At 36.4% G+C, this 27,704-nt stretch overlaps 1 protein-coding gene across 2 annotated transcripts in view; it reads left to right on the top strand.

The window, feature by feature from the left end:
- The window catches only part of LOC127499411 (protein jagged-1b), a 68,406-nt gene that overhangs the window by 23,889 nt on the left and 16,813 nt on the right, over positions 1-27,704 (top strand). For both annotated transcript variants that reach the window (XM_051869675.1, XM_051869674.1), the window contains exons 3-6: positions 20,229-20,286; positions 24,298-24,552; positions 25,925-25,985; positions 26,131-26,261. In XM_051869675.1, coding sequence (XP_051725635.1) covers positions 20,229-20,286; positions 24,298-24,552; positions 25,925-25,985; positions 26,131-26,261 — 505 coding nt within the window. The remainder of the gene's footprint in view (positions 1-20,228; positions 20,287-24,297; positions 24,553-25,924; positions 25,986-26,130; positions 26,262-27,704) is intronic.

Genomic DNA, 27,704 nt, shown 5'->3' with positions numbered 1-27,704 from the left:
TATAATGTTAGTATGATTTTTACATAAAAATAGTCATAATTTAGAAATAAAAGGCCATTTTGCTCTGTTAGAAGGGCTGTGTCTGCTGTGAGATTTCAATATAAACGCCCACTACTGTGATTGGCTAACATCTTTGCATATGAAATAAGTATTACATGTGGAACATGTGGAAAACTTTTACTACATTTTTATGATTCCAGCTGTCGAGATTAACTTATCAGGAAAAGTGTTGATTATAGCATTATATTTAGATCAACACCCGTCACATGAAATGTTGCAGTGAGCATGTAGCCGATGACAGATATGAATGCAGTGATCTTGTCATTGCAACTCGATTTCTTCACTCTCGTGAATGCTTTCATCATAACTAACAGCGCAAACATGATGTAAATAAGAGATTGAGCAGTGTAGAGCGTCATTGATTATAACGGGAGTCCAGAACTCACTGATAAACTCATGCTGTTTGATTGACAGCTCAAGTGATTATAAAGGGAGCGTTCTTTGATCGCTTTCTGTATATAATTTAATCACAATTTAGATTATTTTCATGCTACTAAGAGAAACAATGTGAAGTTGACCGTTTAGTCGCTGGCTTGATTTACTGACGCATAAACAGCAATAAATGATGAACATCTGACTGTACATGAATCATTACATATCAAAAATCACTGATCACAAATCAGGCATTAGAATTAACACGGTTACTTACATGTTGTGGCATTACTGTCAGATCCATATCTTACAGTAAAAGTCTGTTTGCAAAGCCTGTGCCAAAATTGCGACTGATTGAACCAAAGAATCCAGTGAAATGTATCGAACAAACCAATAATGCTTTACTGAGACATTCACATAGCTGAAAATAAATACCACTTTCCTAGCAGTAGGATCCTTTGGAAGGTAATGTTATTTTTAGTCCAGTGATCCTGTATCTCTCTTCTCATCTCACTAATGCGCCAGTGGGCGGGGCCAAAGATGTGATGATGTAGAAGTGGGCGTTGATCTGATTCTGCAGAGGAGGTCTTGCGTCGCACTATTACATCATGATGTGACAAAGTCTTTTCAGAGCTTGCTTTCAATAAAAGCTGTTTTTGGACTAACAAGGAAGTTTTGAGTTCTGAAACTTATGGGATGTTTTTGTAGTACAATGACCTCTTACATTTGATTTCTCAATTCATGACCCCTTTAAAAGGTGGGACTTATTTAGCCTCCAATTCATAGTCATATAAGTGAGCCGATGCTGCCTTGTAATTTGGCTAAAATGTTCTTCATTGTGGAAGTTGTGTAGTTGGCTAGGCATAGGATACCTTAGAATGATGTCTTCAGATGTAGTTCACTAGGTTTTTAAACAGAGCTACACTTGCTAAACATGCTTTTTATGTGAATATTGCCAGACGGGCTAATTTCCTGTGGAAGACAAAAGGCACCGCCCGCCCCTGCCTTGGGCCCTGCTGTGGAGCGACTCGAGGGGGCCTGTTGTTTTTAGTGCTCAGAAATCACATACTTTTGTCAAACCAATTAACCCAGAAAGAATTTGACTTTGAGAAAGAGGGGAAATTATGAGAGGGTGGGACAAAGGGAGAGAGAAAGTGAGAGAGGGAGGGTATAAGGCTGCTGGTAATCATGCCTGGGATGAAAGAAAAACAGCGAGAGAGAGAAAAATACCTCACAAGAGTGAGCGATATGAGGGGGCAAAAGGATAGAGGTCAGGGTCTCCATAGCCTCAGTTGTGTTTTGCATTATAATGTGTAGTGTCTGTTTACATGCTTTTTTTAAGCCCCTGTCCCCCTTCACTGTCTGGCAGTGTGGTGGCAGAGACCGTACAAGTCGGAGGAGATTGGCCGAAAAATTGAATCAAAATGAAAAAACAAAAATCTTATTTGCCAGTGTTTGTTTACTCCAGATGTTTTAATGTAAAATGTTATTGAAACATTATCTTGACCAGTGTTGTTATTGTTAACTTAAACTATTAAAAATTATTTTTGTTCACTCTTTCTTCGCCATTGACGAGTTTTTCTGGCAATCCATGTTTTCACTGTTACACAGTAGGGGGCGCTGTTACAGATCTTCTGCCTATTATAGTTACTGAGAAAAATTATGATCCGATGAAGAGGTGTAGGACTGTGAAGCGTTGAGTGTGTTTATGGACTTGATCTACTCTCTGTTTTGATCATCATTCTGTATCCAGTCCGGACGTAGTCTTTGACAAAACGTGATTTTCTCAGCTTTATGTTCTAAATGTTTTTTTTTTTTTTAATGAAACTTGCCCACATTGCCCATATTTTTTTTTTAAGCAGAGGCTCTGTTCTTTCTTTTGATATATTGACTGTTTATATATTAATACAACAAAATATTCTGAGGGCAATGACATTTTTGTAAATATGATTTAAAATGATGACACTTGCTGGCAACTTTTTTTTAGTAGTTTTGTTTTAGTGCTGATGGGGAAAGAGTTGAAATTGAAATATTGGATGATACTATTTAGGGGGTGTTTACACAAAAGTTTTCAACAAAAAACAGAAAACTTTATGCGATTTGGGGTTTTGGGGGCCTGAAGACGCAAACTTTTGAAAATGTGTACATTTTTGAAGATGATACTGCTATCGTCTCCGTGTAAGCTACAAAATTTGCATTTTTAAAATGTGACATCATGCACATGCGTATTACGTGTTTAGTCTATCGCGTATTGTTTCTTTACAAAGTGACATTGCCAACTGGCCTGGCAGCAGAATACAGCATTTTTAGTTGTTTTCGTGGATCCGTGTGAACAGGGATCGTTTTGATATTGTTGTCGTCTGTATATGCGAAAAACACAAAGGAAAAACTTTGTTGTCATGTAAACGTACCCTAACTGAAATCAAACAAGATGCTAAAGTACTAAAATGACTAAAACTAAAACTGAAATAAATATAAAATAAAGCTAAATAGAAATATATATATTTAAAAAAAACAAAAAAAAAATAAAAATAAAAAAGTGACAAAAGCACATAAAAAATGACCAAAACTAAATACAATAACACTGTATTTAGGCAAACAGTTTTGGAGATCAACTTTTTTTTAATTCATGTAGAATTATCATACATGCTGTTTTTATGACATTATATTAATTGAGAGACTTGTACTTTTAATTAGCGAGAATACAGGAATAGATAAATGAACTGAAAAAACTAAAAGGTAATTAAAAAGTGTTAAAGGGTTATTTCACCAAAAAATGACATTTCTGTCATCATTTACTCACCCTCATGTTGTTCCACACCCGTAAGACCTTCGTTCATCTTCAGAACACAAATGAAGATATTTTTGATAAAATCCGAGAGGTTTTTTTTTATCCTCCATTGAAAGCAACGAAATTACACATTCAATTTCCAGAAAAGTAGTAAAAACTTTGTTAAAATAGTCAACGTGACTGCAGTTGTTCAACCTTAATGTTATGAAGCGACGGGCTATCGGAGGTCAGATTTCATCAAAAATATCTTAATTTGTGTTCCGAAGATGAACGAAGGTCTTACGGGTGTGGAACAACATGAGGGTGAACTAACCCGTTAAACCCTTTAAAACACTTCTTTGTTTTTAATCTTGATTTTGAAAAAGTTAATATCCATTTGTCAGCTTTCCATTTATATACTTGTGTATGTAAGTCATTGTTCTGTTTCTTCACTGTATATGTGCATATGAATATTCAAATGAATGTCTGTGGGGCACACTGCGGCCAAACCGCCTAAAGGCTCCACAGAAACCATATACATCCTTCAGAGGAAAACAACAAGACAGAAAAAGTAAGATGATGGGCAGCAGAGAATGTTAAACAGTTTCGAAACAAGCAAACAGTTGAAAATGAAAAAATACGGCATCCATGTTTTGTAGATACACTCCATGTGTGTATAAAATTACACGGTGTTAGAGCACACAAACAACAGAGTGGACCCCTCCAGACCCCTGTCTCTCCCTCTGAGGTCATTGGGGGTAAAGTAAAGCGATAATTAATGTAGCTGTTCTAATTTAGTCTCTTCCTCTCTGAAACCCTCTGCTTGTATCACCTCAGGTGGATGCTACAGCTTCCATGGCAACACCTGCTCTCTGCAGGTATGTGAGAGCGAGAGAGGACTGGATAAGTGTAGTTATTATGGGGTTGGGTAAATGTGTGTGTGAACATGCATAATTACTATATCGATGTTTTAAGAGACTGTTTTTCCTCATTGGTCGATGTGTGGTCCTCTGTCCTGTTACAGCAGGGACGTGATGTGATTTTGTATCTCACAGTAGAAGCAAGCAATGAATGCAGTATATACAATGTTTAAGTTGCTTTTTAACATGTTCTGCTAACATTTTTTTTTTTTTAAGTTATATTTATGGGCTTTTTGTGCCTTTATTCGGAGAGGACAGTAGGGAAAGCATTGGGCAGAGAGAGGGGGGCAGGATCGGCAAAGGACCTCGAGACGGGAATCGAACTCGGGTCGCCGTGAACGCATTTATGCCATATGTCGGTACACTAACCACTAGGTTAAGTTTCTTCTGCTCACCCAGGCTGCATTTATTAGATTAAAAATACTGTAAAAACAGCAATATAGTGAAATATTATTACAGTTTAAAATGTTAGGGTTATGGTTAGTTTTCTATGTTAATATATTGTAAAATGTCATTTATTCCTGTGATGCAAAGCTGAATTTTCAGCATCATTACTCAAGTCTACAGTATGTTTCCATCCAAAGTTGCAAATTTAAATTATGCACAAAACAGGATCAGAACGGCAGAAAAAACACAATAAACACTGTCGTGTTATCTTGCGTTCGGATGCTGGTGTTTGGGAACACAATCATGTGAGACGCTTCTGGGAGGGAATTAAACCAAATCATTCTGATGACTGACTTTGGGTCAGGCTTCTCAGGCCTGTTGAGCCAAAGTCATGGGAGTTTATTGTTGTGCACCAAGGGATTTATTCGGTAAATGTGTTTCCATCGTAGTTTTTCTTATCGGCTCAAAAATGTATCCGCCTCAATTGAGAACATACATTTTTTATGCACATTTTTAGAATTTATGCGCATCTTGGTGTTTCCATCCAGCGTTATTTTATGCAATATCCCAAAATGCCCATAAAAATATGAAACATAGCTAGTGTCACATGATCCTTCAGAAATCATTCTAATATGCTGATTTGGTGCTCAAGAAAGTATTTCTTCTTATTATTATTAATGTTGAAAACAGATTTTGATGCTTAATATGTTTGTGGGAGCCATGATACATTTTCTTCCAGGATTCCTTGGATAGAGGATAAATAAAAAGTTCAATTTATATTTTTTTAAATAGAAAGTGTAAAATTATTTATCGTCACTTTTGATCAATTTAAATTCTTAAATAAAAGTATGGATTTCTTTCAGAACTAACCTCAAACTTTTAAACATTAGTGTATCAATTGTTTCATCATTTTAAACAAAAATATATGTTTTAGTGAAATGTTTTGCTTGGAAAGTGTGCTTGTTCTATCTTCCTTTAAAAAAAATGCCACTTGATTTGATATTTGTTATCTAAAACAATGACATTTATACATTTTTTTAAGTGTGGCTTATCTGTCCAGATACTTTTTGTGGTCATCTTGTAAATTGTCAATGTACTCAGAGAGTATATGTTTACTGGGGTTGTGTTTGTGGAAGAACGAGTGATAGGAAGGTTATGTCAAAACATTAAGTATAATAGTGAGTCAGTGATAGAGAAAGAGAGGGAAATTCCTCACAGAGGGCTTGGAGTTCTTCCTGTTGGAGTGCGTTGTGTTTGTACAGGCTGTCTCAGTCGGGATATCCTCCTGTACCCCCATCTGTGGAACACCATTTGAGTTTTGCAAATCATAAGTTCATAACTTTTTTCTTTAATTTTTGTTGTGCATGTATATGTACTATAGTGTTTCATAAGGTCTGTGTGTATTTCATAACGTTTGAAGTGCTGCTTAAGCCTTGCAATGTACAGTGGGGTCCAAAAGACATAAAATGAATAAGAAATGTTTATTATGCAGCATTATTTCTAGGTCACTAATCAAATCAGTAAATTTCGACATTGATCACGTGAACTCATTTGTACAGATGGTCATTTCAGCTCAGTATGGTCTTTGGATCATCAAAAATGATGCTAGAGATCATGATCATCAGGTTTGACACAAAATTTAATTCATTCAGTCGAGTGCTGCTGTCATTAAATTGAAAGACTCAAATCAAATACTAAGACATTTTGTCACTGACATTTTTCAAACTTTCCACTCAAATTGTAATGCTGATTAATAAAATAAAATGAGAAAAATGCCTTTTCAGAAGTCTTAGACTTTTGGACCTCAATTTATTATTTTGACAGTCATTCAAGAGCAAGACGGACAAAGAGAGGGAGAGAGAGTGTGAGGCCAATGAGTTTAAAGATGAATGCAAGTTGGTATATAGATGTTTATGGATGGATGGACAGATATTTAGAGGGGAGAGAGAGGTTGAGTGAGTGGGAACATAAAGGGCTATTTAACAAAAGGGGTTAGATGGAAATAGAAGGCTTGTTCTGAATAGCACACTTACTGTTGCTCTATATATTGTATGTCCAAAACTGCTACTTTTCAGGAAATGGAAAAAACACTGTATTTTTTAAATAATTAAACACTGTGTTGTAAAAGTTGATATTGGGGCTTTATATATGGTCAGGCAATTGCATGTATTTGCAATTATATTATTAACATTTTACCAAAATCAAGCTCAATTGAAGTTCTGTCTTCTATAGAACATTTTAGGAGGCATTTCATTTTATGGATTTATTTTAAAGGCACAATACGTACGATTTTTGCATTAAAATATCCAAAAACCAATAAAACAATGTTATATATTTTTGTTGACTTGTGCATTAATGTTTCTGACAATGTTGAGAAATCAGCAGTTTTAACCATTGTAACTGCCTGTGTCATTGCGTCGCCTGTCAATGACGTCACGTTACCCTCAATTTCCGGCTTTACTTCTGTAGAAAACATGGAAACACCAAAGACGCTTGTCTTTAATACATTATGTGTTTTATTAGACAGGTGAGCAATCATTTGGATACTTTTATAGACAGAAAATGAATTGGATGCCATTTAGCACCACAAGTCATCCAGCTTTTATTAATACGATATTCTAATATCGATCCAGCTGTGTGCAACAAGTGTCTCATACCAGCCAGGGCATTCTTAAAAAAACAAAATTTATATAAACTTAAGTAATATTTACAATGGTTTTCAGTATGCAAGGTGCACTGCACTTTTCTATAGGCTAATGGGATTAAAACATCAAGGAAACAAACTGCAAGTTATGAAAAAAGTATATAAATATGTAAGGGAAACTCATTAAAACATGTTAAATTGGCAGTAAGAACAATTCAAATTAAAACCAAATTTTTGTTGACAGCTAAATAAATGATTTTTTAATATGCTCTGGCACCATCTAGCTGTCGAATTAAAATAAAATAAATAAATAAATAAAAATAAAATATAATAAATAAATAAAAAAGGCATGGTTGTTTCAACCTAAATTTGGGTCAAATATGCACAAACATTTTTTAAAAAATAAATTTTTAACGCAACTGTTGGGTTTGTCTATTTTGACCCAAATCTGGGTTGAAACAACCCAGCAACCAGTGAAGAAGGGTTAGGTAAACATACGAAAATACATCAATAATTCTCTAAATGAGCTATAATTTTAGACTAATGGGCATTGTTTTTAAAGTACCTGAGTCACACGACAGCTTGTAATATCCTACTGAACAGGAATGTTTATTATTTCTATACATTAAACCACGCATAAGAACGTTTTTATTATTGATGTTTACCAACACAAACCGAAAGTTACATTTCATCATGGGGCATTTCGTATGAAACACGGTGGAGACCTGGACTGGAGTTACTGGTTTATGATGGCTGTGGCCTGCTTCATACCACAGTAATGTTAATAAAACTTTAAAGGGGTCATATAATGCCACTTTTTCAAGATGTAAAAATAAGTCTCTGAGAGTGTATGTGAAGTTTCTGCTCAAAATACCGCACAGATCATTTTATATAGCATGTTAAATTTGTCACTTTTTGAGGGTGAGCAAAAACACTCTGTTTTTGTTTGTGTCCCTTTAAATGCAAATGAGCTGCTGCTCCCAAGAAGAGGGCGGAGTTTCAAGAGCTTGTGTTAGCACATAGTGTTAGCAGTGCCGATTACCTCAAGCAGACCCACTGAAACTGGTTATGTTCAAACCAGAGTCAGACAATGATGGAGAGACTCAAGAAGAAGTGACAACATGCAAAAGGACGTTTCTGAATGGTTAGTTGCTTAATTTATGTAGCTGATGTGGGATATCTTAAAGTCATTCATTAGCATATTCTGTCATGATAATCTATAAATCGCTCGTGTGGGAACTGTTGTACTGTTGTACTTTTATAACTTATGTTGTCATCTTGCTGTTATGGCATGCTATTGCATCTGTGTTATGTACTGTATTGCAATAACATGGCCTCACCCTCTTTGTTGCGTGTTCTCGGGGGCGGGGTTTATGTAAATTTTAGGGTTAGTGATGCCACCAACCCGGGAAGAAGCTTGTTGTAGCGTCGTAACTTTGCAGATGTTGTTTATGCTCAAACAGCAACATTACACACTAACTAAAGTTAAAAAAAGTGAAATCATAATCAACCACCCCTTTAATACATTAGCTCATCCATGATCACGATCTCTGCCTGAGTCGCGTCGGATTGCCTTCCATCGGCTGTGGAGGTAAATACATCAACTCCCATGATTCCATGATTATTCACGGCATCATTAAGCTTTTAGCTGAACACCCTGGCAATCAAATTGCAACATGATAAAAAAAAATAAAAAAATAAAAAACATTTAGAGCACCTTGGCAATTGAATATCAATTGCACATATCTTGCACAAGTAAAATTTTCTGCTTAAAATGTCAAAATCTATTTTTTCTTGTGTTGTTGCTCATAGTTATTCATTCTGTATAGTTGCACTACTTGAAACTGAATTATCATGTTGTGTGTAAAAGATTGTTCAGCTATCTCTCGGCTGATAATGTCTTACATAATTCACTTTAGAAATAGACACAGGCTTCTTATGTCTGGAGATCGAACTCTACACAGTTCCAGACTAAAACAAGTCTTCATCCTTGTCTTAACCCCCAACTATTCACTGATTCTAATCTCAGCCAAACCTCTTCATTAAATGCTACTGAATGGATGATAGACTGCAGATGTGCTGCTGCTATATAAATTCAGAGATCCGGATTAGAAGAGCCTGTTACTACTTTGAGAAAGTCCGGCAAGTTTCGAAGTGTTGCTATTCCGAGGAGCCGGATGCAGTGAAATACAGTGCTAGCTCATTATGTATTCACTGCAGTGCAATTGTGCCTCTTTTTCCCTTAAGTGTGAATAGAGCTCTTTCATATGCAGGCATCCAAGCGTATTAGACTGTCAAACAGCTCTGTTGCTAAAGGCTTTTGAAGATAACAAACACAACCTCCCATTTAGGCATGAAATTAAAGCATATGCATATACTGATCATGTTCTTCCAGAGGGAGAGATAGGCTCTGCGTATTAAGGTTTTACAAAATACTGTATTTATGTCTGTGGATTGGCAGCTAGTCATTATCATAGACTGTGATTGTTCATGATGGTTTTTGATGCCAATTCTGTAAAATGATTTTCCTGTAGCTTGTCATTTTTTGAGCTGGGATACAAAGCTTTTAACATGTCAGAGGAGACACAATCAGTTCTGAAGTGCACAGAAACACACACACTTCTGCTACTATTGTCCTGAGTGCTAAAAACTGGAGAGTTTTGTCTCTGAGCCTTATCTTATCTGTGTTGTTTACTGCTGGACCTTCCGGCATATGTTTGTCTTTTCGTTAATTTGCTAGTTTGTTTCATGTATTTTGGGTGTGTGTGATTAGGCATGATTGTGTGAGGCACTGATGATAAACAGGACATGATGTATTTGTGTGTGTTTTGTAATGGGACCGTCTTTGGTCTTGTTTCGACGGTTCCCACAGGTCTCAAGAATACTGCATGAGCAAAGAGATAATTATAGCTTTCTGTCAAAGCCTTAAAAGCTTTAACTAAATTAATGTGTTAAATAATGCTTAACTCATAACTGTGTATGTTAGAGATAGTTCAGATGAGCAGACACTGTATGTTAGAAACATGCTCAAGTGGATTAAAACTTAATATTACCTCTAATCCTGCTCAATAAAAATTGTAAATAAGTAATATATGCAATCCATTTTTCAAAGCATGTTTTTTCTTGAAGGTATGGTTTAATTTTAATAGAAATGTTTAAATTAAACTAAAGAACATATTTGATGAGATCTACATTAAAAAAGTACCAAAAATTCCATGGTAGTACCATGTTTTTTTTTGTTTTTTTTACATGCCATTTTTTTCCAAAATGTATTTTTTAAAGGGGACCCTATAATGCCCCTTTCACAAGATGTAATATAAGTCTCTGGTGTCCCCAGAATGTGTCTGTGAAGTTTCAGCTCAAAATACCCCACAGATCATTTATTATAGCTTGTCAAATTTGCACCTATTTGGGTGTGAGCAAAAACACACCGTTTTTTGTGTGTGTCCCTTTAAATGCAAATGAGCTGCTGCTCCCGGCCCCCTTTCCAGAAGAGGGGAGAGCTTTAACAGCTCGCGCTTCGGTTGCTCAACAACAACAAAGCTGGAGAATCTGGACGTTTCTGAATGGTTAGTGGATAAATTTATGTAGTTGCTGTGGAGTTGATTCAACTCATCGACTAGCATGTGCCATCATGTTAATCTTTTGTGCAAATCCAGCATTGAATTGACCCTCGTTTGTGAAGCAGTCCGGCGTAAAATGACGGCATGGTATTTTCATTTAAGATTGAAGAATGCGGTTTTACAATGCTAGAAATGTGGCTTTCAAATGAAAGATTGGCAACAACACTCTACTACAACAACTCTTCCTCTTCTCTAAAGCAGCCCAACATGGCCTTACCCCCTTTGTTGTGTGTTCTCAGGGGCGGGGTTTATGTAAATTTTAGGGTTAGTGATGTCACCAACCCGGGAAGAAGCTCGTTGTAGTCCCTACCAGCTGTTTGTTGTAGTCCTTAAAAAGCGATTTCTGTAAAAGAAAAATTTCTCCCTTTGCATTGAACTCTGAGAGTCGTAACTTTGCAGATGTTGTTTATGCTCAAACAGCAACATTACACACTAACTAAAGTTAAAAAAGTGAAATCATAATCAACCACCCCTTTAAAAATTGACTTAGCAAATAAAAGTTAGTTCTCTAATTTGCTTGTCTTTATAATACTACATAATAAATATTTTGTATTCGTGAAAATACACAGCTGCATTTATATTTTAATAAGGGTGTCCTTCACAAGGGAATCATCATATTTAGGAGTCTCGGGCATTTTACTGATTTTGATATTATTCTTGTTTAAATCTGCTTTCTAAAGTCTGATTGAAAATCATGACATTAATTTTGATGACTCTACCATCTCAGTACTGTTTTGATGATTAGTGATTCATGACTCATTAATCACAACATGAGGACGTAAAACTTGCATCACAGATAAATTAGCTAGAATGGAAACGACAGTAGTTGATCTGGAGCCAGAGGTGTGGTGAAGCAGGGAAACAGTGATTTAGCAGATTTCTTGACCTGTGAAAGGAGATGCTCGCACACCCTTCCTGCATGTGTGTGATTCACTCACCTATGTGTTTGTGTGTCTGACCTTGGCACTGCCACGGGGCCGTTGGCGTTCTCTGTGCTGATGCAGCCTGATATAGAGAGAGAATAGGGGAAAGGAGGAATAGGAGATAAAGGTTTGGGGACCGTCCAGCGCTGATGTAATGGGTGTGTGTTAGTGTGGTTTTGTTTTAGAGAGCTTCACTTCCTAACCTCTCTGTTCTTATGCCTCATCTCTTCCGCCAGGATGTCCCAGAGCCAAAACACAGACTGTGAGCTGAGAATATCAGCGGCTCCCTAAACCCACCCATACACACAACACACAACAGACATCACACACACTGCGGTACAAACACGATGGGCTTAACAAGAATCAGCCTACCTTAAGTAAATATTTATTACATCCAAATGATATTTATCAACATCTTATTTTCCCATCAGCAGTGCAGTCATAAGGACTCGACACATGTGACTGTATTTTGGAATTGACCAAAATATTACATATGAATTCAGAGCTCACATATGAGATGGTATATTCATAGCAAATCCACACGCATTTAAAGGGATAGTTAATCAAAAAAAAAAAATCATTATTTACTCACCCTCATGTGAAACACAAAACATATTTTTAAAAATGTCTTGGTGTTGATGGTTTTGTTTTGTTTTGTCATGAGTAAAGGATGATAGAATTTTCTATAATAATTTTTATTTTATTATTTTATATTCTGCTTTCAAATGACATTGTGACATTGTGAAGAAATATTTTATTTAACAATTCATTTTTTAACAATTTGTACAAAAAAAAAAACATGCGGTTAACTTATATTTTAATAATTCACTTTAGTATAATGACAATATAAATGGCAATTATTTAATTTAGTATAAGTTGTCTATATCATTACATAAAATATTTTTGTCACACAGCATATATGCTTATTTTATAAATGAAAGTATATAGCTGTTTTTATATTTTACTAAGGGGGTCCTTCACAAGGGGGGTGATCATGTTTTGGAGACCCGATCATCAAAAAGTTAAAAAAACCCTGGCTTAACATACAATTTATACAAAAGTCCATTCTGCCTATGTTTCATGAATAAATCCCACTGACTCCACGATCTTAGTACTATTTTGTAAGGGTATATTTGCTCATAAGAGATAATATTAAGTTCTTAATTAATCACACATCAAATTTGGCTGAGAAATTACCCCCAAAAGATAATTTAAAGTCATTAATTTGTGTTAAATGAGAAAAAAAATCAAAAAGACATTACAAAAAGTAGCTTTAGAAAGAAATATTAGGCCTATATTTGATTCAACATAGAATTAATTGTACTTAACCTTTTAGGCTACAACGGCCATGAGGATGAATAAATGATGACAGAATTTTCATTTTTGAGTGAACTATACCTTTAATGGGTTATATATTAAGATGGAATATGAAATTATTATTATTTTTTAATGATACTCTAAATAAGAAACTAAAACTGCCAGTAGGTGGCGGTAAATGTCTAAATGAGTAAGTCATTCATTCATTCGATTTGTTCAAATGGCTGATTCGTCACCGTATTCGTGTATATATATATATATATAGGGTGAATTCAGGTTCCAATTCATCCCAAAGGTGTTGGATTGGGTTGAGGTCAGGGCTCTGTGTGGGCCAGTCAAGTTCTTCTCCACCAAACTCATCCAAACATGTCTTTATAGACTTTGCTTTGTGCACTGGGGCACATTCATATAATAGAAAAGGCCCTAAACATGGTCCCACAACGTTATAAGCATTGCATTGTCCAAAATGTCTTGGTATGCTGAATCATTAAGATTTTCCTATCACTGGAAGTAAGGAGCCTATAGCCCAACCCCTGAAAAACAGGCCCATACCATTATCCCTCCTTCATCAACCTTTACAGTTGGCACAATGCAGTCAGGCAGATATCGTTCTCCTGGCATCCGCAAAACCCAGATTTGTCCATCGGATTGCAAGACAGAGAAGCGTGATTCGTCACTCCAGAGGACACGTCTCCACTGCTCTACACTTTGTTCCAAATTATTATGCAAGTGACGTATCAGTAAGATTTCAGTACAATAAACATTCAGATTTTAGTTTTTCAAAGAAAGTGTTTGTTTGTTTTATTTCTCCATATCTTTTTAGATAACTGTTATCAATCTCAGACAAAACAGTTTGCCAGGTCTGCTTAGGTAAATGGAAACCCTACTTAGAGGTTGTTCCACATTATTAAGCAAGTCACAGTTCTCATGCAATATGGGGAAGAAGAAAGATCTTTCTGAAGATGAAAAGCATGAAATGGTGCAACTAATATTGTGTGAAAAGTGAAAGGAGATTATGGAACTATCATAAGATTTGTGAGTGATTTAGAGCACAGCAGAACTCGGTCAGATAAAGGCTTAAAGTTTCTGTCAAACGAATTAATTGTATTAAAAGGACAGCTGTAAAAAAAAGCCACTGTTAAGCAGCAGGTATTTGAAGCTTCTGGTGTCTTTGGAGTCTCAAGAACCTCTCCATGTAGGCTGGCAGTTATGTGTAAAATTGCATTTTAGCCACCACTAACCAAACCTCACAAAGAGAAACATTTACAGTGGGTGTAGAAATACATTTTCAAACAGTTTTATTGCTGTGGTGTTTTTTTGCAGCATGGGATAGTGCATAGTGCATTGTATTTCAGAAGGCATTATCCTTCTTTTTATACCAAAGCTGAAAATGGCCAGTTATGAACTCCACATATCTTGCAGAAATCATTTCGACACCCTCAGAGACCCTAAAGGGACCTTCCATCTCACTTCCCAATATTCCAGCCCAAATCATCACCCGCCAGCTTCCTGCTGATGTCACAGTCTTGTTGGAACGTGGTGGCCATTCACCAACCATCCAGAAATCCATCCATCTAGACCATCCATTGTAGTACGGCATTCGTCAGTGAATAAAACTATTTAAAAATGAGTCTTCATGTATTTCTAAACCCACTGTAAATGTTTCTCTTTGTGAGCTTTGGTTAGGAATGGCTGAAATGCAACTTTACGCACAACTGCCAGCCTGCATGGAGAGGTTCTTGAGACTCCAGAGACACCAGGAGCTTCAAATGCCTATTTGCTGCTCAACACCGTTTTTTTTTTTTTTTTTTTTTTTTTTAGCTGTCCTTTTAATACAATTCTTTTAATTGACAGAAACTTTCCTTAAAAGTTCTGCTGTGCTCTAAGTCACAAATCTTATGATAGTTTGATAATTTACATTCACTTTTCACACAATATTAGTTGTTTTCATGCCTTTCATGTAACATTGCACCATTTCATGCTTTTCATCTTCAGAAAGATCTTTCTTCCTGCCCATATTGCATGAGAACTGTGATTTACTTAATAATGTGGAACAACCTCTTTAAGTAGGGTTTCCATTTACCTAAGAAGACCTGGAAAAACTGTTTTGTCTGAGACTGATAACAGTTATCTAAAAAGATATGGAGAAATAAAACAAACAAACTCTTTCTTTGAAAAACTAAAATCTGAATGTTTATTGTAGTGAAATTCTCCTGATATGTGACTTGCATAATAATTTGGAACACAATGTCGAGTCCAGTGGCAGCGTCCTTTACAACACTGCATCCGACACTTTGCATTGCACTTGGTGATGTAAGGCTTGGATGCAGCTGCTCGGCCATGGAAACCCATTCCACGAAGCTCCCGCCGCACAGTTTTTCTGCTGATATTAATGCCAGTAGAAGTTTGGAATCAGTTGGTGACTTTTCAGGTCATGCACCTCAGCACTCAGTTGCTGCTGTTCCTAAATGTTTCCACTTTCTAATAATACCACATATAGCTGACCCTGGAATTTCTAGCAAGGAAGAAATTTCACAAACTGACTTATTGCAAAGATGGCGTAAGGAGAGTTAGTATGTTTTTGATAATGACAGTCTGGGCTTTGAGGCTGTTTATGCCAATTTGGAGCTGGATATCCATCTAAGACTTGTGTATGTGTGTATGAGGGTGTCGAACACTGAGTTTGTGTGGTCTGGGTTATCTCATTGCAGGAGGCTGAGAGAGGGCTCCGGGGCTTGAGAGGGGACCACTGTAGGTGGACATTTTTGTTTGTGTGTCTGAGAAATTAGCCTTTGTTCTGGTTGTTTATTTAAGGGTGTGGGTGCTGTGAATGTTTCAAGCTTGTTAGAGCTGTGAGGGCATGCTGTGTGTGTGTGTGAATGGAAAAGAAAGAGTATAGCGCTGGTTGTTATTTTTGAGTGTTGTGGAGAGCAATTGTGGAAGGCTATTACTCATCTGAGTGAGCAAAAGTGTGTGTGTGCTTTTACAACACAAATCATCTCTGGAATTATAAAGTGCAAATGTGTTTTTATCTCAGTGCTGCCTTTGTCTCTGAAGCAGCCATTAAGGATGTAAAACATGTCTGTTTACATTGTGTAATGACTGTTAGCTTATTATATGAAACATTTATTAGACGCTTAGCGTTAGCTAACACATACCTGTCATAGTGCTGTCCAAGTGAACATCTGATATTTAGGGCCCTATTATACACCCGGCGCAATGCGACGCCAGGCGTGACGCAAATGTTTTTCGCTAGTTTGCTATTTTTTTGCTAGTGCACCCACGTTTTTACATAGCAAATGCACTCGTGTCCATCTGTTCGCCCATGGGTGTGCTGGTCTGAAACGAGGTGTGTTCAGGCGCATTGTTGGCGTGTTGCTATTTTGAGGCAACTGAAAACGACTGCGCCATTGACCAACAAAAACCTGGACTAAAGTAGTATTTTTTTTTTGTTATTTAAAGGGCGTGTTAGTAATACCCACCTATAGGTGGGTGCACAACGCGCATACATTCTGCTTGTTACACACAAAGGGGACGCGCAGCAGCACACTGATACGAGTGAGTTTTAGAGAGTGGTCTACACAATAATTAGCCACCTTGTGTATGCTACGCTATGATACGCTAATTTTTTGTCTTTCTGTCTTCTTTTCTGTTTCTTCAACTGTACAGGTATTGATTCTCCTGTTGTCTGTCCTGGCAAATCACTATAAATAGTGTATTCCATTGTCTGATTTTCAAATGTAGTATCAAATTTAGTTCATTTGGGGGTCAAACAATGTTTGTTTGGTTAGCTTTAGCAACTTAGCAGTCTGCTGGTAGGCTAATGTAGCTGCTGTAACTACACGATTCTGGGGACAAAACACATCTTTCAACATTGATGATCATTTTAAAGTAGCAATGTTTTCTGACTAAATTAAGTTATTTGGAGCAGCATATAAATCTAAGTATGTAAATCTAAATGTGTTAAAGGGTTAGTTCACCCAAAAATGAAAATAATGTTGTTTATTACTCACCCTCATGCCATTCCACACCCGTAAGACCTTCGTTCATCTTCGGAACATAAATTAAGATATTTTTGTTGAAATCCGATGGCTCAGTGAGGCCTACATATTAATATTATAAAGCGACGAGAATATTTTTGGTGCGCCAAAAAAACAAAATAATGACTTATATAGTGATGGCCGATTTCAAAACACTGCTTCAGGAAGCTTCAGAGCGTTATGAATCAGTGTATCGAATCATGATTCGGATTGCGTGTCAAACCGCCAAACTGCTGAAATCACATGAATTTGGCGCTCCGAACTGCTGATTCGACACGCTGATTCATTATGCTCCGAATCTTCCTGAAGCAGTGTTTTGAACCATCACTATATAAGTCGTTATTTTGTGTTTTTTTGGCGCACCAAAAATATTTCCGTCGCTTTATAATATTAATATTGAACCACTGTACTCACATGAACTGATTTAAATATGTTTTTAGTACATTAATGGATCTTGGGAGAGGAAATGTCATTGCTGGCTATGGAGGCCTCACGGAGCCATCGGATTTAAACAAAAATATCTCAATTTGTGTTCTGAAGATTAACGAAGGTCTTACAGGTGTGGAACGGCATGAGGGTGAGTAATAAATGACATTATTTTCATTTTTGGGTGAACTAACCCTTTAAACATTCAAATATTCAAAGTAGTGGCAATCAAGCAACTGCCATCGAGATGAATGGATATGTTAATAGATATGGGAATGCTAATTCTTACAATCTAATGACAAAAATGTACATAGAAAAGCTTTTATCATTTGAGCTGCGGCAATTTAAGTAGTTAAGTATTGTGTGCTGTTAAAACAGGAATACAATTGTGAAGCTCAAGCTCTATTGTAGGTGTGTGCTTCAGTGCAAGATGCTTTTTCAGCCATTCTTCTTCATCTCAGTCAGTCATTCAATCACTGAATCATCTTTTCTCAACCCTTAACACCACTTTTATCAAGCTCCCTCAATCGTCATGTCTTCTCCTCCGTCCCTCACTCCTCTCCTCTGGTGGGCACTTATGAGACAGGCGTGACTGCACATCCGCACTGCCTTTTAGAGTTTCGTTACCCAGAATGCCGCAGCTGTGTCATTTGCATGGCAGGGTTTGGACCTCTCAATGGAGAACGAGAGTGTGGCTTTGAATTATTCATTTAGAAGAACAGAGAGGATGAAGAAAATGGTCCTCTTCTCTTTTTTTCTTTCTCCCTGTCTGTCTTTTTCTACTCGTTGATGCTCTCATGAGTTTGTCAGCCCCCCTTTAAATCACGTTGTGATGTTATGGCCGCTTGTTCAATGGTGTTTGAAGTACTCTATTTGTTTAAGTACTCATTGTCTGGGGATGATGGGTACTGTATTTAGAGTGACTGCAGACAGGCTTGGTCTCAGTGCTACTACTACAAATCAATAGTGACATTCTTCTGTTTTCAGGGATTTCTGTTGTTGTTTTCAGTGTCACCATCTGTTCCCCCACTGGACTTTAGAGATATATTAGGAAAAAAGAGCTCAAACCATGAGACCCAATAGCAAATTTCAGCCTAGTACAAATGAAGAGCACATCGCAAACAACCATGATGTACAATTTCACATCTGTACTGTATTAGTGGTGCTTGCTACAGCATTTATATTGCTTATACTTTGAACAAACACCTAACCCTTGTAAAAATCCTTTAGAATACTTTTATTATTACGGAAATATTATACTTTAAAAGAAGTTTAATGATTTTTAACCCGCTTTATATTGGTAGTATATGTACATGAGCAATGTTTAATCTTTCTCCATGTTACCTGGTTTGAGAAATTCACGTTTATTTGTTAGAAAATACGGTAAAAATTATGGTAAAAATGGAAGACTATGGCAACAGCTTTCTTACTTGTACATGACAGCGTTTTGCTTCAGGCAGTTGGGTGTAACTGACAGTTTCTTTCAGTTTTTCCCTCCGTTTGGCCTGAAACACTGTGTTCATGATCATCCAGTTTGAAATGTTGACTACAAACATGGAGGTTTTTTATTTTTTATTTTCGGTTGCGGCATTTTCTCTGTATTTACGATTCTTTATCAACTGCCTACAACGCACTGGATCCTTCCCTCACTCCCGCTAAACGTTTACTCTTTGAATTCTTGTATCTGGGAACAATGCAAGTTGGCACCATTAAAAGTTTGCTAAGAAGTATTTCCTACTAAAGCAAGGTGGTATTTGACTCTGGTAAGTGTATCCATAGCAGACTGTGGGAGGGGCCTTGGACGGCAACATGCCCAGTGCATTATGGGTTACAAGTTTTCCTACCTATTTGGCAAAATGGAAGAAAACAGCCTTTTTTCTCTATTTTCTCTAGTCAGGTAGCACTGATTTCAATTTTTTTCTTTTTTTTTTTGCCTTTCTACAGTATAGGCAGCCAAGTTTTACCTAAAGCCAGGTGGATTGGACATGCCAAATTGGCCATAAGGTGTGAAAGCGTGTGTGTGTAGGTCCCAAGCCATGTAATGGGGAGGATTGGGGAAAGACCTGGCAACCTACCCTGGAAAAAACATTGCCAAGAAAATTCATGGACAGTCTCTTGCGTATGGCGAGAGATGGCCATAGAATCACCAAGAATTGGATACGACTGAAATGGTGATAGATAGATTGATAGATAGACAGACAGACAGACAGACAGACAGACAGATACTTTAATGTCATTTCTCTTGAAACTCGTATGTCATGTATTTAAATATATTTGTACTATAATTACAAATTTGTAATGCTGAAGTTGCAATTTAGTACATTTAAAATACACATCAATTAAAAAGTTAGATAAGTGTACTTTGTGGCCTTTTACTTTATTAATATATTATCTAGAAGTACAGTTTTTTTAAAAAAAAATATGCTTTTAAGATTTAAAGCACAGTACAAGTTCACTTTCAGTACAATTAAACAAACATCTCAAATCGTGTGACATATTGTGGAGAGATGTACTGTTACTTTTCTAAGTGATCTGACTTTTTATGTGATTGATGATTAAATGGAAATTAAATTCATTTCAGCAATTTAAAAACTCAGAGTCTGCACTGAATTATGTATGATTTATACTGCATTCCTGCTGCATTTTGTAGCATTTTTACTCAATATATCCATCACAATGTGTTGTGTACATGTAGCAATATAAAATACACTGACATGCATTTCCTTGTTTATTTTCTTTTGTCTAGAAATCGTTTTCTCTGGTGATCGAGGCTCTGGATCTTGACAATGAAACATCAGAGGCAGGTATGATGATACATGTATGTGTGAGACTTAAAAAATAAAATCCATGGATCATATGTGTCCTCACAGAAACCATTTGTAGCAATATAACAGCGCAGAGAAAGAAAGAATGAAAAGGAGGACATCAGACAGCCAATCCGTATTTACCCCTCATGCTGTCTTCTGGGGATTACAAGAGAACAGAGTAATGCACAGGGTCAGTCTCCATGACTCTTTCATTTCCTGTGTTGCTTTCTGATTGTTTCTCCTTATAATTGAAGAAAAGCTCCATGACTGAAAATATGTTGCTGGATTTTGCACACACTCAGGCGCAATGATTATGTCCTTTAATGAATAAATTAGACACATGTGCATGCTTCAGACAGTGCTGAGATACATTTTAATCATTTGGATATTGCCGCTTCATTTTCATAAATACCTAAACTTAATTTGTTACACAAACATGCATGCACATCTACTTCTCTCATCTCCTTTTTCTCCTTCTTGTCTTTTTCCTGGCACTCTTATTCTCTTTTATTATAATTTTCTTTTCCCCCTTTCCCCCTTTGTTTCTCTTCTAAATCTCTCTCCATTTCTCATTCTCACTGCCCTCTAGCTCCTGTCATGTCTTTTCATTTACTTTACCCATCCCTTCTCTCGTTCATTGGATTTACAGCTTGTCTCTGGTGAGGTGAGGCTTAGGTGTGCTGATCCAGGAGTCTAAATGACGTGAGTTTGGATCTGTAGAACCGTTTTTTCCTCCCAGCTCTGGATTATAATGCAGCCGTATTATATCTGGTTTCTGAGTGCCATACAGCTTTAACAGTCTTCAGCAGAGTCCGTCCTGACCCATTATGTCTTTGAAAAAGACTTTGTGAGAGAAAATGAAAGTGGGAGAGGCAAGGATACAATGTTGTTCAGTTTCCCATTTATTTTATCGTCTTCTGTCCGGTGGGTGGTGTGCCATTCAGAATTGAATGAAGAACGAATTTAAATTGCAATTCCTGAATTTAAACACTGAGCAAACATGATGGAAAATTGCAATTTGTATTTTTATCTAAGAAAGTATATTTGAAATGGATTAAAAATCAAATACATTCACATGACTGCTGAAAGTGTATTTTTTAATAGTATTTTTTTAGTAAATTTTTTGGCATGAATTACCCATGAACATATTTTCAAACTTGTGCTTATAAAACAATATGGCTGTTTAATTGCTTTGATATCAAATTTTTGAAGATCGCGTTATTTTACGTGTGAATAAGCAATGCTTCTATCGCTTGTTTCTGCTTCTTCTTCGCCTGTGTTTTTATCCATAGATTCTGTACTATTTTAGAAGATGCATAATAGTGCCTCACAGATTAATGTGCAAAAGAATTATAAAGAACAACAGGTAGCACTTTACAATAAGGTGTCATTATTTAACGTTAGTTAATGCATTAACTAAGATTAAGAATGAGCAATAGCTACATTTGTTACAGAAGGTATTATTTTGGTTAATGTTAGTTAAAAAAATACAACTGATCATTTGTTAGTTTTAGCTCAGGTCCAATTAAATAATAGTATCAACTTTTAGTAATGTTATTAAACTTAAACTAAGAAATTAACATTAATAATTGCTTTATAAGTATTTTTCATTGTCAGTTTGGTAATAATGAATTAACATGTTAACTAATGAAGCCTTATGTCAGCTTATGTCAACTGTTACTGAACAATAACAAATAATCAGAACATTTTCAATCATTATAGGGCATGTTGTAGTCCAGATTAAAATATAAAAATGTTTAAGTTTTAAAGTAAATAGCCTATTAAGTCTTTAAGTATTACGTATTTGGTGCTGTGATGAACAACATTGCGAATACAAAAAACTGAATGGCTGTTTGAAGCGTTTTAATTACTGTTCAGTAGCGCAGCTGCTTTGTTTACGGTGTTTCCGGGGTAACCGCTGCACTTCTGCTGTTCTATCAGCGCCCTCTGCTGTCAGAGAGTGAACGTGCACTTTCATTCAGCGTGTCTCCTTCACTCATTCCGCCATGTGCTTCTCATGCACGTCGGGCTTGTTTACATCTGAGTGTGCGTGTTCTTTTGACGCAGCATACAGCGGTGTTGTGCATTTTATATGGTTGATAGGTTAAGTATTCTTAAAATGTATTATAAAAATGTTAATAATTCATAATAGTAATTATTCACAATATTTTGAAGTTCCCACGATAACAATATAGTGCATATTCATTATCGTGATATATCGTATTACCAAATATCACACGTCTATTACCATATAACAGTCAAACATGGATTGCCGGACAATTCCGTCAATGTCGGGAAGCGTTGTGTCATAAATAACAGAAAATTCCGTCAATGCAGGGAAAGAGTGAAAGTTACAAAAGTTATTCAGTCAAGATCAGTGAGTGATTTTCTTTTTCATTTGTTGTTTGATTATCATTAGACAGCAGCAGGAATATTAGGCTGCTGTCACTTTAAGACCGAATGCGTGGATCCAAAATACTGTTACATATGCGTTTTCTTTCTCAACCGATTACGTTCACTTAAGACAAAACAAGCTGTTTACAAGGATATTTTGACATAATTTTGTGTGTGTTTGTCCGATCAAGCACAAGAAGATGCAAAAGAGAACATTATATGAGAGGTGGCTTTTTGTGCATGCACTTTGGAACTTTTAGAAAACAGCGTGCGAGTGCCGAATTGAGTTCTCTTTCACGTCTTCTTGCACTTGAAGGGTCAATTAAATTGCACACACAGGAATTAATAAGTGGAATCTAAATGTACGTCTTATCAAATTTACGGTTCTTGGAAAATTGGAACCGGTTCTAAAATGGAACCTGTTATTGATACCCAAACCTACTGATGAATTGAAGGGGAGCCGATTTTTAAATTCTAAATGTTGCTCAATCCTGGTTCTGTACAGATATATATGTGCACCCTCACTTATTATTGAATCACCCTCTAAATCCAAATGTATTCCTCTCTAATGGGTTTGATGGATGTTGTGTGATAGTTATCTTACATTGCCGAGTGAGAAATCAGATTTATGTTTATGTAAATTTATGTGCCTGAACATGTCAGTGATAAACTGTGCTCAAGGTTTTCTGCATGAGTGCAGCTCTGCTCTAGTCATTTACATCTCTAATGGATTGTAGTGGAATGATGTTTAAATGGACCACAGCACTAATTACTGACTGTGCTTAAACCGAGTCCATTAACAGAGGAGGACGAGACTATCATGTCTAGATTTGTGTGTGTGTGTGTGAAAGTTATGCCTTAAGGTTCCAAATATTTTTTGGGGTCATTGTATGCGGTTGATGTTTATTTTGATTAAGTGCGTGGGGTTGCTAGGATAACTTATCTGTGTTTGAACACCTTCGCTCTTCCCTGTTTTCATTCCTTTGTTTTTAAGCCCAGATGATCTCATCTGTTAGGCAAGTTTTCTTTCTTTATCTTTTTTTCTAAAGCATTTTGTGAGAGATAATGCACTATGTAACAGTATTCGAGATGATCCAGGCTAACAGTCTCTCTGGGAAACCTCTGGTACACCAGGAGCAAAAAGGAGAGACAAATGAACAAATATAATGACTTATCAACACAAGTTAAGCTTTATAAACAGAATTTGTTGATTACCACAGAGAATCATTTTGACTCATTGCATTGGGTTGAGCCTGTTGGGTCTTTTTTTTTAACCCAGTGTTTTTTCAGCTTTGAACTCCAATCTTTTGAACGGTAGTGCAACGTATTTATTTATAAAGTGTTGTGGTTTTATTTAATTTACTTATTTACTTTACTTAATGGTTGGCCATACTTCCATTGTAAGTGCTTTAGTGTAACAAAAGTTTTTACTTTGGTTTTTTCAATAAATAAATAAGAAGGATGTGTCAAATTGAGCTGTTGATACCGCTTAAATTGTATAGAATTCTAAACAGTCCTTTAAGGTCCTGTCTCACTCATGCTGGACCATATCATCTAAGTTTTTCCATAAAAAAGTTGTTTTATTTTACTCTCTCTATGTGTCGCCCCCCTCAGGTCAGGAGGAATTTATAGAGCGAGTGCTGCTTTCCTCGATGCTGAACCCAGGTGAGCAGTGGCAGGTGTTCCACCATCACGGTCGCACGTTCACTCTGGAATACCGCCTGCGATTCCGCTGTGATACCAATTACTACGGCCCACAGTGCACCAAACTCTGTCGGGCACGAGATGACTTTTTCGGCCATTTTGACTGTGATCCTTCTGGAATTAAGGTGTGTAAGGAGGGCTGGACTGGACCAGAATGCACACATGGTGAGTGGGTCCAGCACATTGTCTTCACACACCACTCTCGGAAAAAACGGTACAAAAGCTGTCATTGGGACGGTACCCTTTAAAAAGGTTCTAATATGTACCATTTAGGCACTAATATGTACACTTTTGGTACCAATATGTATCTTTGATGCATTCTTTAGGTACAAAGATGAAAGGGTACTGGCCAGTGACAACTTTTGTACCTTTTTTCCAGAAAGCGTGAGGGTCTTCAGCTAATCACACACAAACATTTGCTAAGCATTTGCTCATTCATACAAGCTTTACAGAATGTCATGTAAGAATGAATTATAGAATTTGTTTATTGTGATTTTCAGTAAAAAAAAAAAAGAAGTTCATAAATTTATACAAATTCACTAATATAGTATATTATATTGCAAATGTAGGTGTACAAATTCATCATACAAATTAATCATTATTATTTATATTATATTATTATAATGCAAATGTAGGCGTACATATTTATACAAATTCATTATATTACATTCATTCATTATATTATAATAAATTATATTGCAAATGTAGGTGTACGAATTCATACAAATTCATCATACGAATTCATTATTATATTATATTATATTATATTGCAAATGTAGGTTTCCTTACTAATATGCATGTCATATATGCACAATGGTGGCTGATACAGATAATTACAAACAAACAGGACAAAAGCAGAAGCTTGTCTGATAATAATGGCAGACAGCAACATTTGCTGAAGAGGAAATGATTAGTAACATTTTATATGTCAAGTTAAGTAGCAACATACATCAAATGGGGCCAAAGGTCAAATGAGGACTGATTGACAAACCTCACAATTACACATTCAAGTTACTCTGTCCTTACATGACAATAGGCTTTATGTCGAATGTCACATGAACAAACAGGAAAACAGGTCTCATCGCAACCCCTTGTCAGAGAAAGTGTTAACAGCAGTATGAACTGATGGCAATATCTGCGGACTTTTACATAACCCGTATTAGACTTCAGCAACAGGATTATTTATTCAGATGCTTTTCCAACATTCCATAGAGGTCAAATCGGTTTTCCAGCAGAGAATGACTTAAGAGAGAGAGAAATTTCTCCCCTGAAAGTGCACATCCTAACTGATCAGGAAGAGCCGGTTACCAGCATATCCTAAGTCAAAACATTGTGTTAACAATAGTTGAGTAAGAGAAGCATCACATCATGACTGGCTGCATTTAACAAATGGATTACGTGTCCAGAGTCTCTTTATTTGTCTAATTCAGTTTGTGTTATGAGTGTTATGAAAATGATCCTCTGCACTTGTAAGATGACTGTAGTGGATCATTTTGATCATCATATCTGAATAAACCTTCTATATGCATCTATCTAGCGGTGTGTAAGCAGGGATGTCACATGAACCATGGTTCCTGCGATCTGCCCGGGGATTGCAAGTGAGTCCGCCCAGGTTTCAGAAATATCACACCCTGTCTACAAGCTCCACAGAGCGCTGATGCATGCCATATTCAGTATCTGCTTGCTTTTGTTTGGGTCTTTTTCTCACTTCCTGTCTGTTGTAACCTCTCTCTATCTCTGTAGGTGTCATTATGGCTGGAAGGGTGATCTGTGCGATGAGTGCGAGACGTTTCCTGGGTGTGATCATGGCACTTGCACCGAACCCTGGAAGTGTGTGTGTGACACAAATTGGGGCGGCCTGCTTTGTGACAAAGGTGAGATGACACAAGTAAATGTGCTGCAGTTGGGTAAAAAATGTGTGGACGACACTAGCTGTAATATATGCACATATTTAAAGACAGCAGACAGAGGCAAGTTTCTGCACTCGTCTCACACCGGAGGAGATGATGCATTACACAACGCTCACTTAACACTGATCAACAGATGAAAGCTTGATGACAGCGGTGAACAGAAACACACTGGTTAAAAATTGACTTCTTATGTAATTATTATTAAAATGTTGATTATCAACAAAAGATTACTTATATTAGCAAGTAATATCACAAGCTGGCTTTAATGTCACAGTCAGGAATTATATATATATTTTTAAATAAGTCTTCTGCTCACCAAAGCTGCATTTATTTGATCAAAAATATAATGAAAACAGTAATATTGTGAAATAGTATTACAATTTAGAACAACTATTTTCTATTTTAATATATTTTATAAAGTAATTTATTCCTGTGGTGTAAAATCATTCTAATAGGCTGATTTGGTGCTCAAGAAACTTTTATTATTATTATTAATGTTGAAAAACTGCTTCATATTTTTCTGGAAAATGTAACAATTTCTTTTAGGATTCTTTGATGAATAGAAAGTTAAAAAGAACAGCTTTTATTTGAAATTGAAATCATTTTTTGTAACATTATAAATGTGTTTACTGTCACTTTTGACCAATTTAATGCATCCCTGCTGAATAAAAGTATTCTTTTTACTGATCCCAAACTTGTGAATGGTAGTGTAAAATGAATAAAATTAATCGTGAACAAAGACTTGTTTATAATTAAAATAATTTTATTTCAGACAGGTGAGGATAATAAAGTGGAGTCGCTCTGCAGGAATACGACTTGACAGATGTCATTAAAATAGGAAAACACTTTATTATTTATCTGAAACTGTCAATCATTTTGTGCAGGACTGCTGACAACACCATGTCTGTCATGTTTTTGCAGGGCAGGGATTTGGAGAGAGGTTGAAGTTAGCAAAAAAAAACCTTAATGGGGTTTATAAAATGAACAATGGCGGCAGGGAAGAACAGCTTACCAAAAATTTTGAGGTGAAAATGGGAGGACGATATGATGTTAAAGGGTTAGTTCACCCAAAAATTAAAGTTCTGTCATTAATTACTCACCCTCTTCTCGTTTCACACCTGTAAGACCTTCGTTCATCTTCAGAACACAAATTAAAATATTTTTTAAAAATCCGATCAAGTCAAGTCAAGTCACCTTTATTTATATAGTGCTTTTTACAATGCAGATTGTGTCAAAGCAGCTTTACAGTGATAACTGGTATATAATTTTGGCTACACAGCAGCTCTTAAAGAAAATGGTGTCAATGCAGGCAGATGCAAAGCACTGGTGAATATCAAATGTCAAATGTCAAGTATCCCCAACTAAGCAAGCCAAAGGCGACAGAGGCAAGGAACCCAAACTCCAACA

Source organism: Ctenopharyngodon idella, chromosome 18, assembly GCF_019924925.1.
Source record: "Ctenopharyngodon idella isolate HZGC_01 chromosome 18, HZGC01, whole genome shotgun sequence".
In the NCBI taxonomy this organism is placed as follows: Eukaryota; Metazoa; Chordata; class Actinopteri; order Cypriniformes; family Xenocyprididae; genus Ctenopharyngodon; species Ctenopharyngodon idella.
Note: the sequence above shows the minus strand (reverse complement) of the source record. Positions and strands in the feature narration are given on the sequence as shown.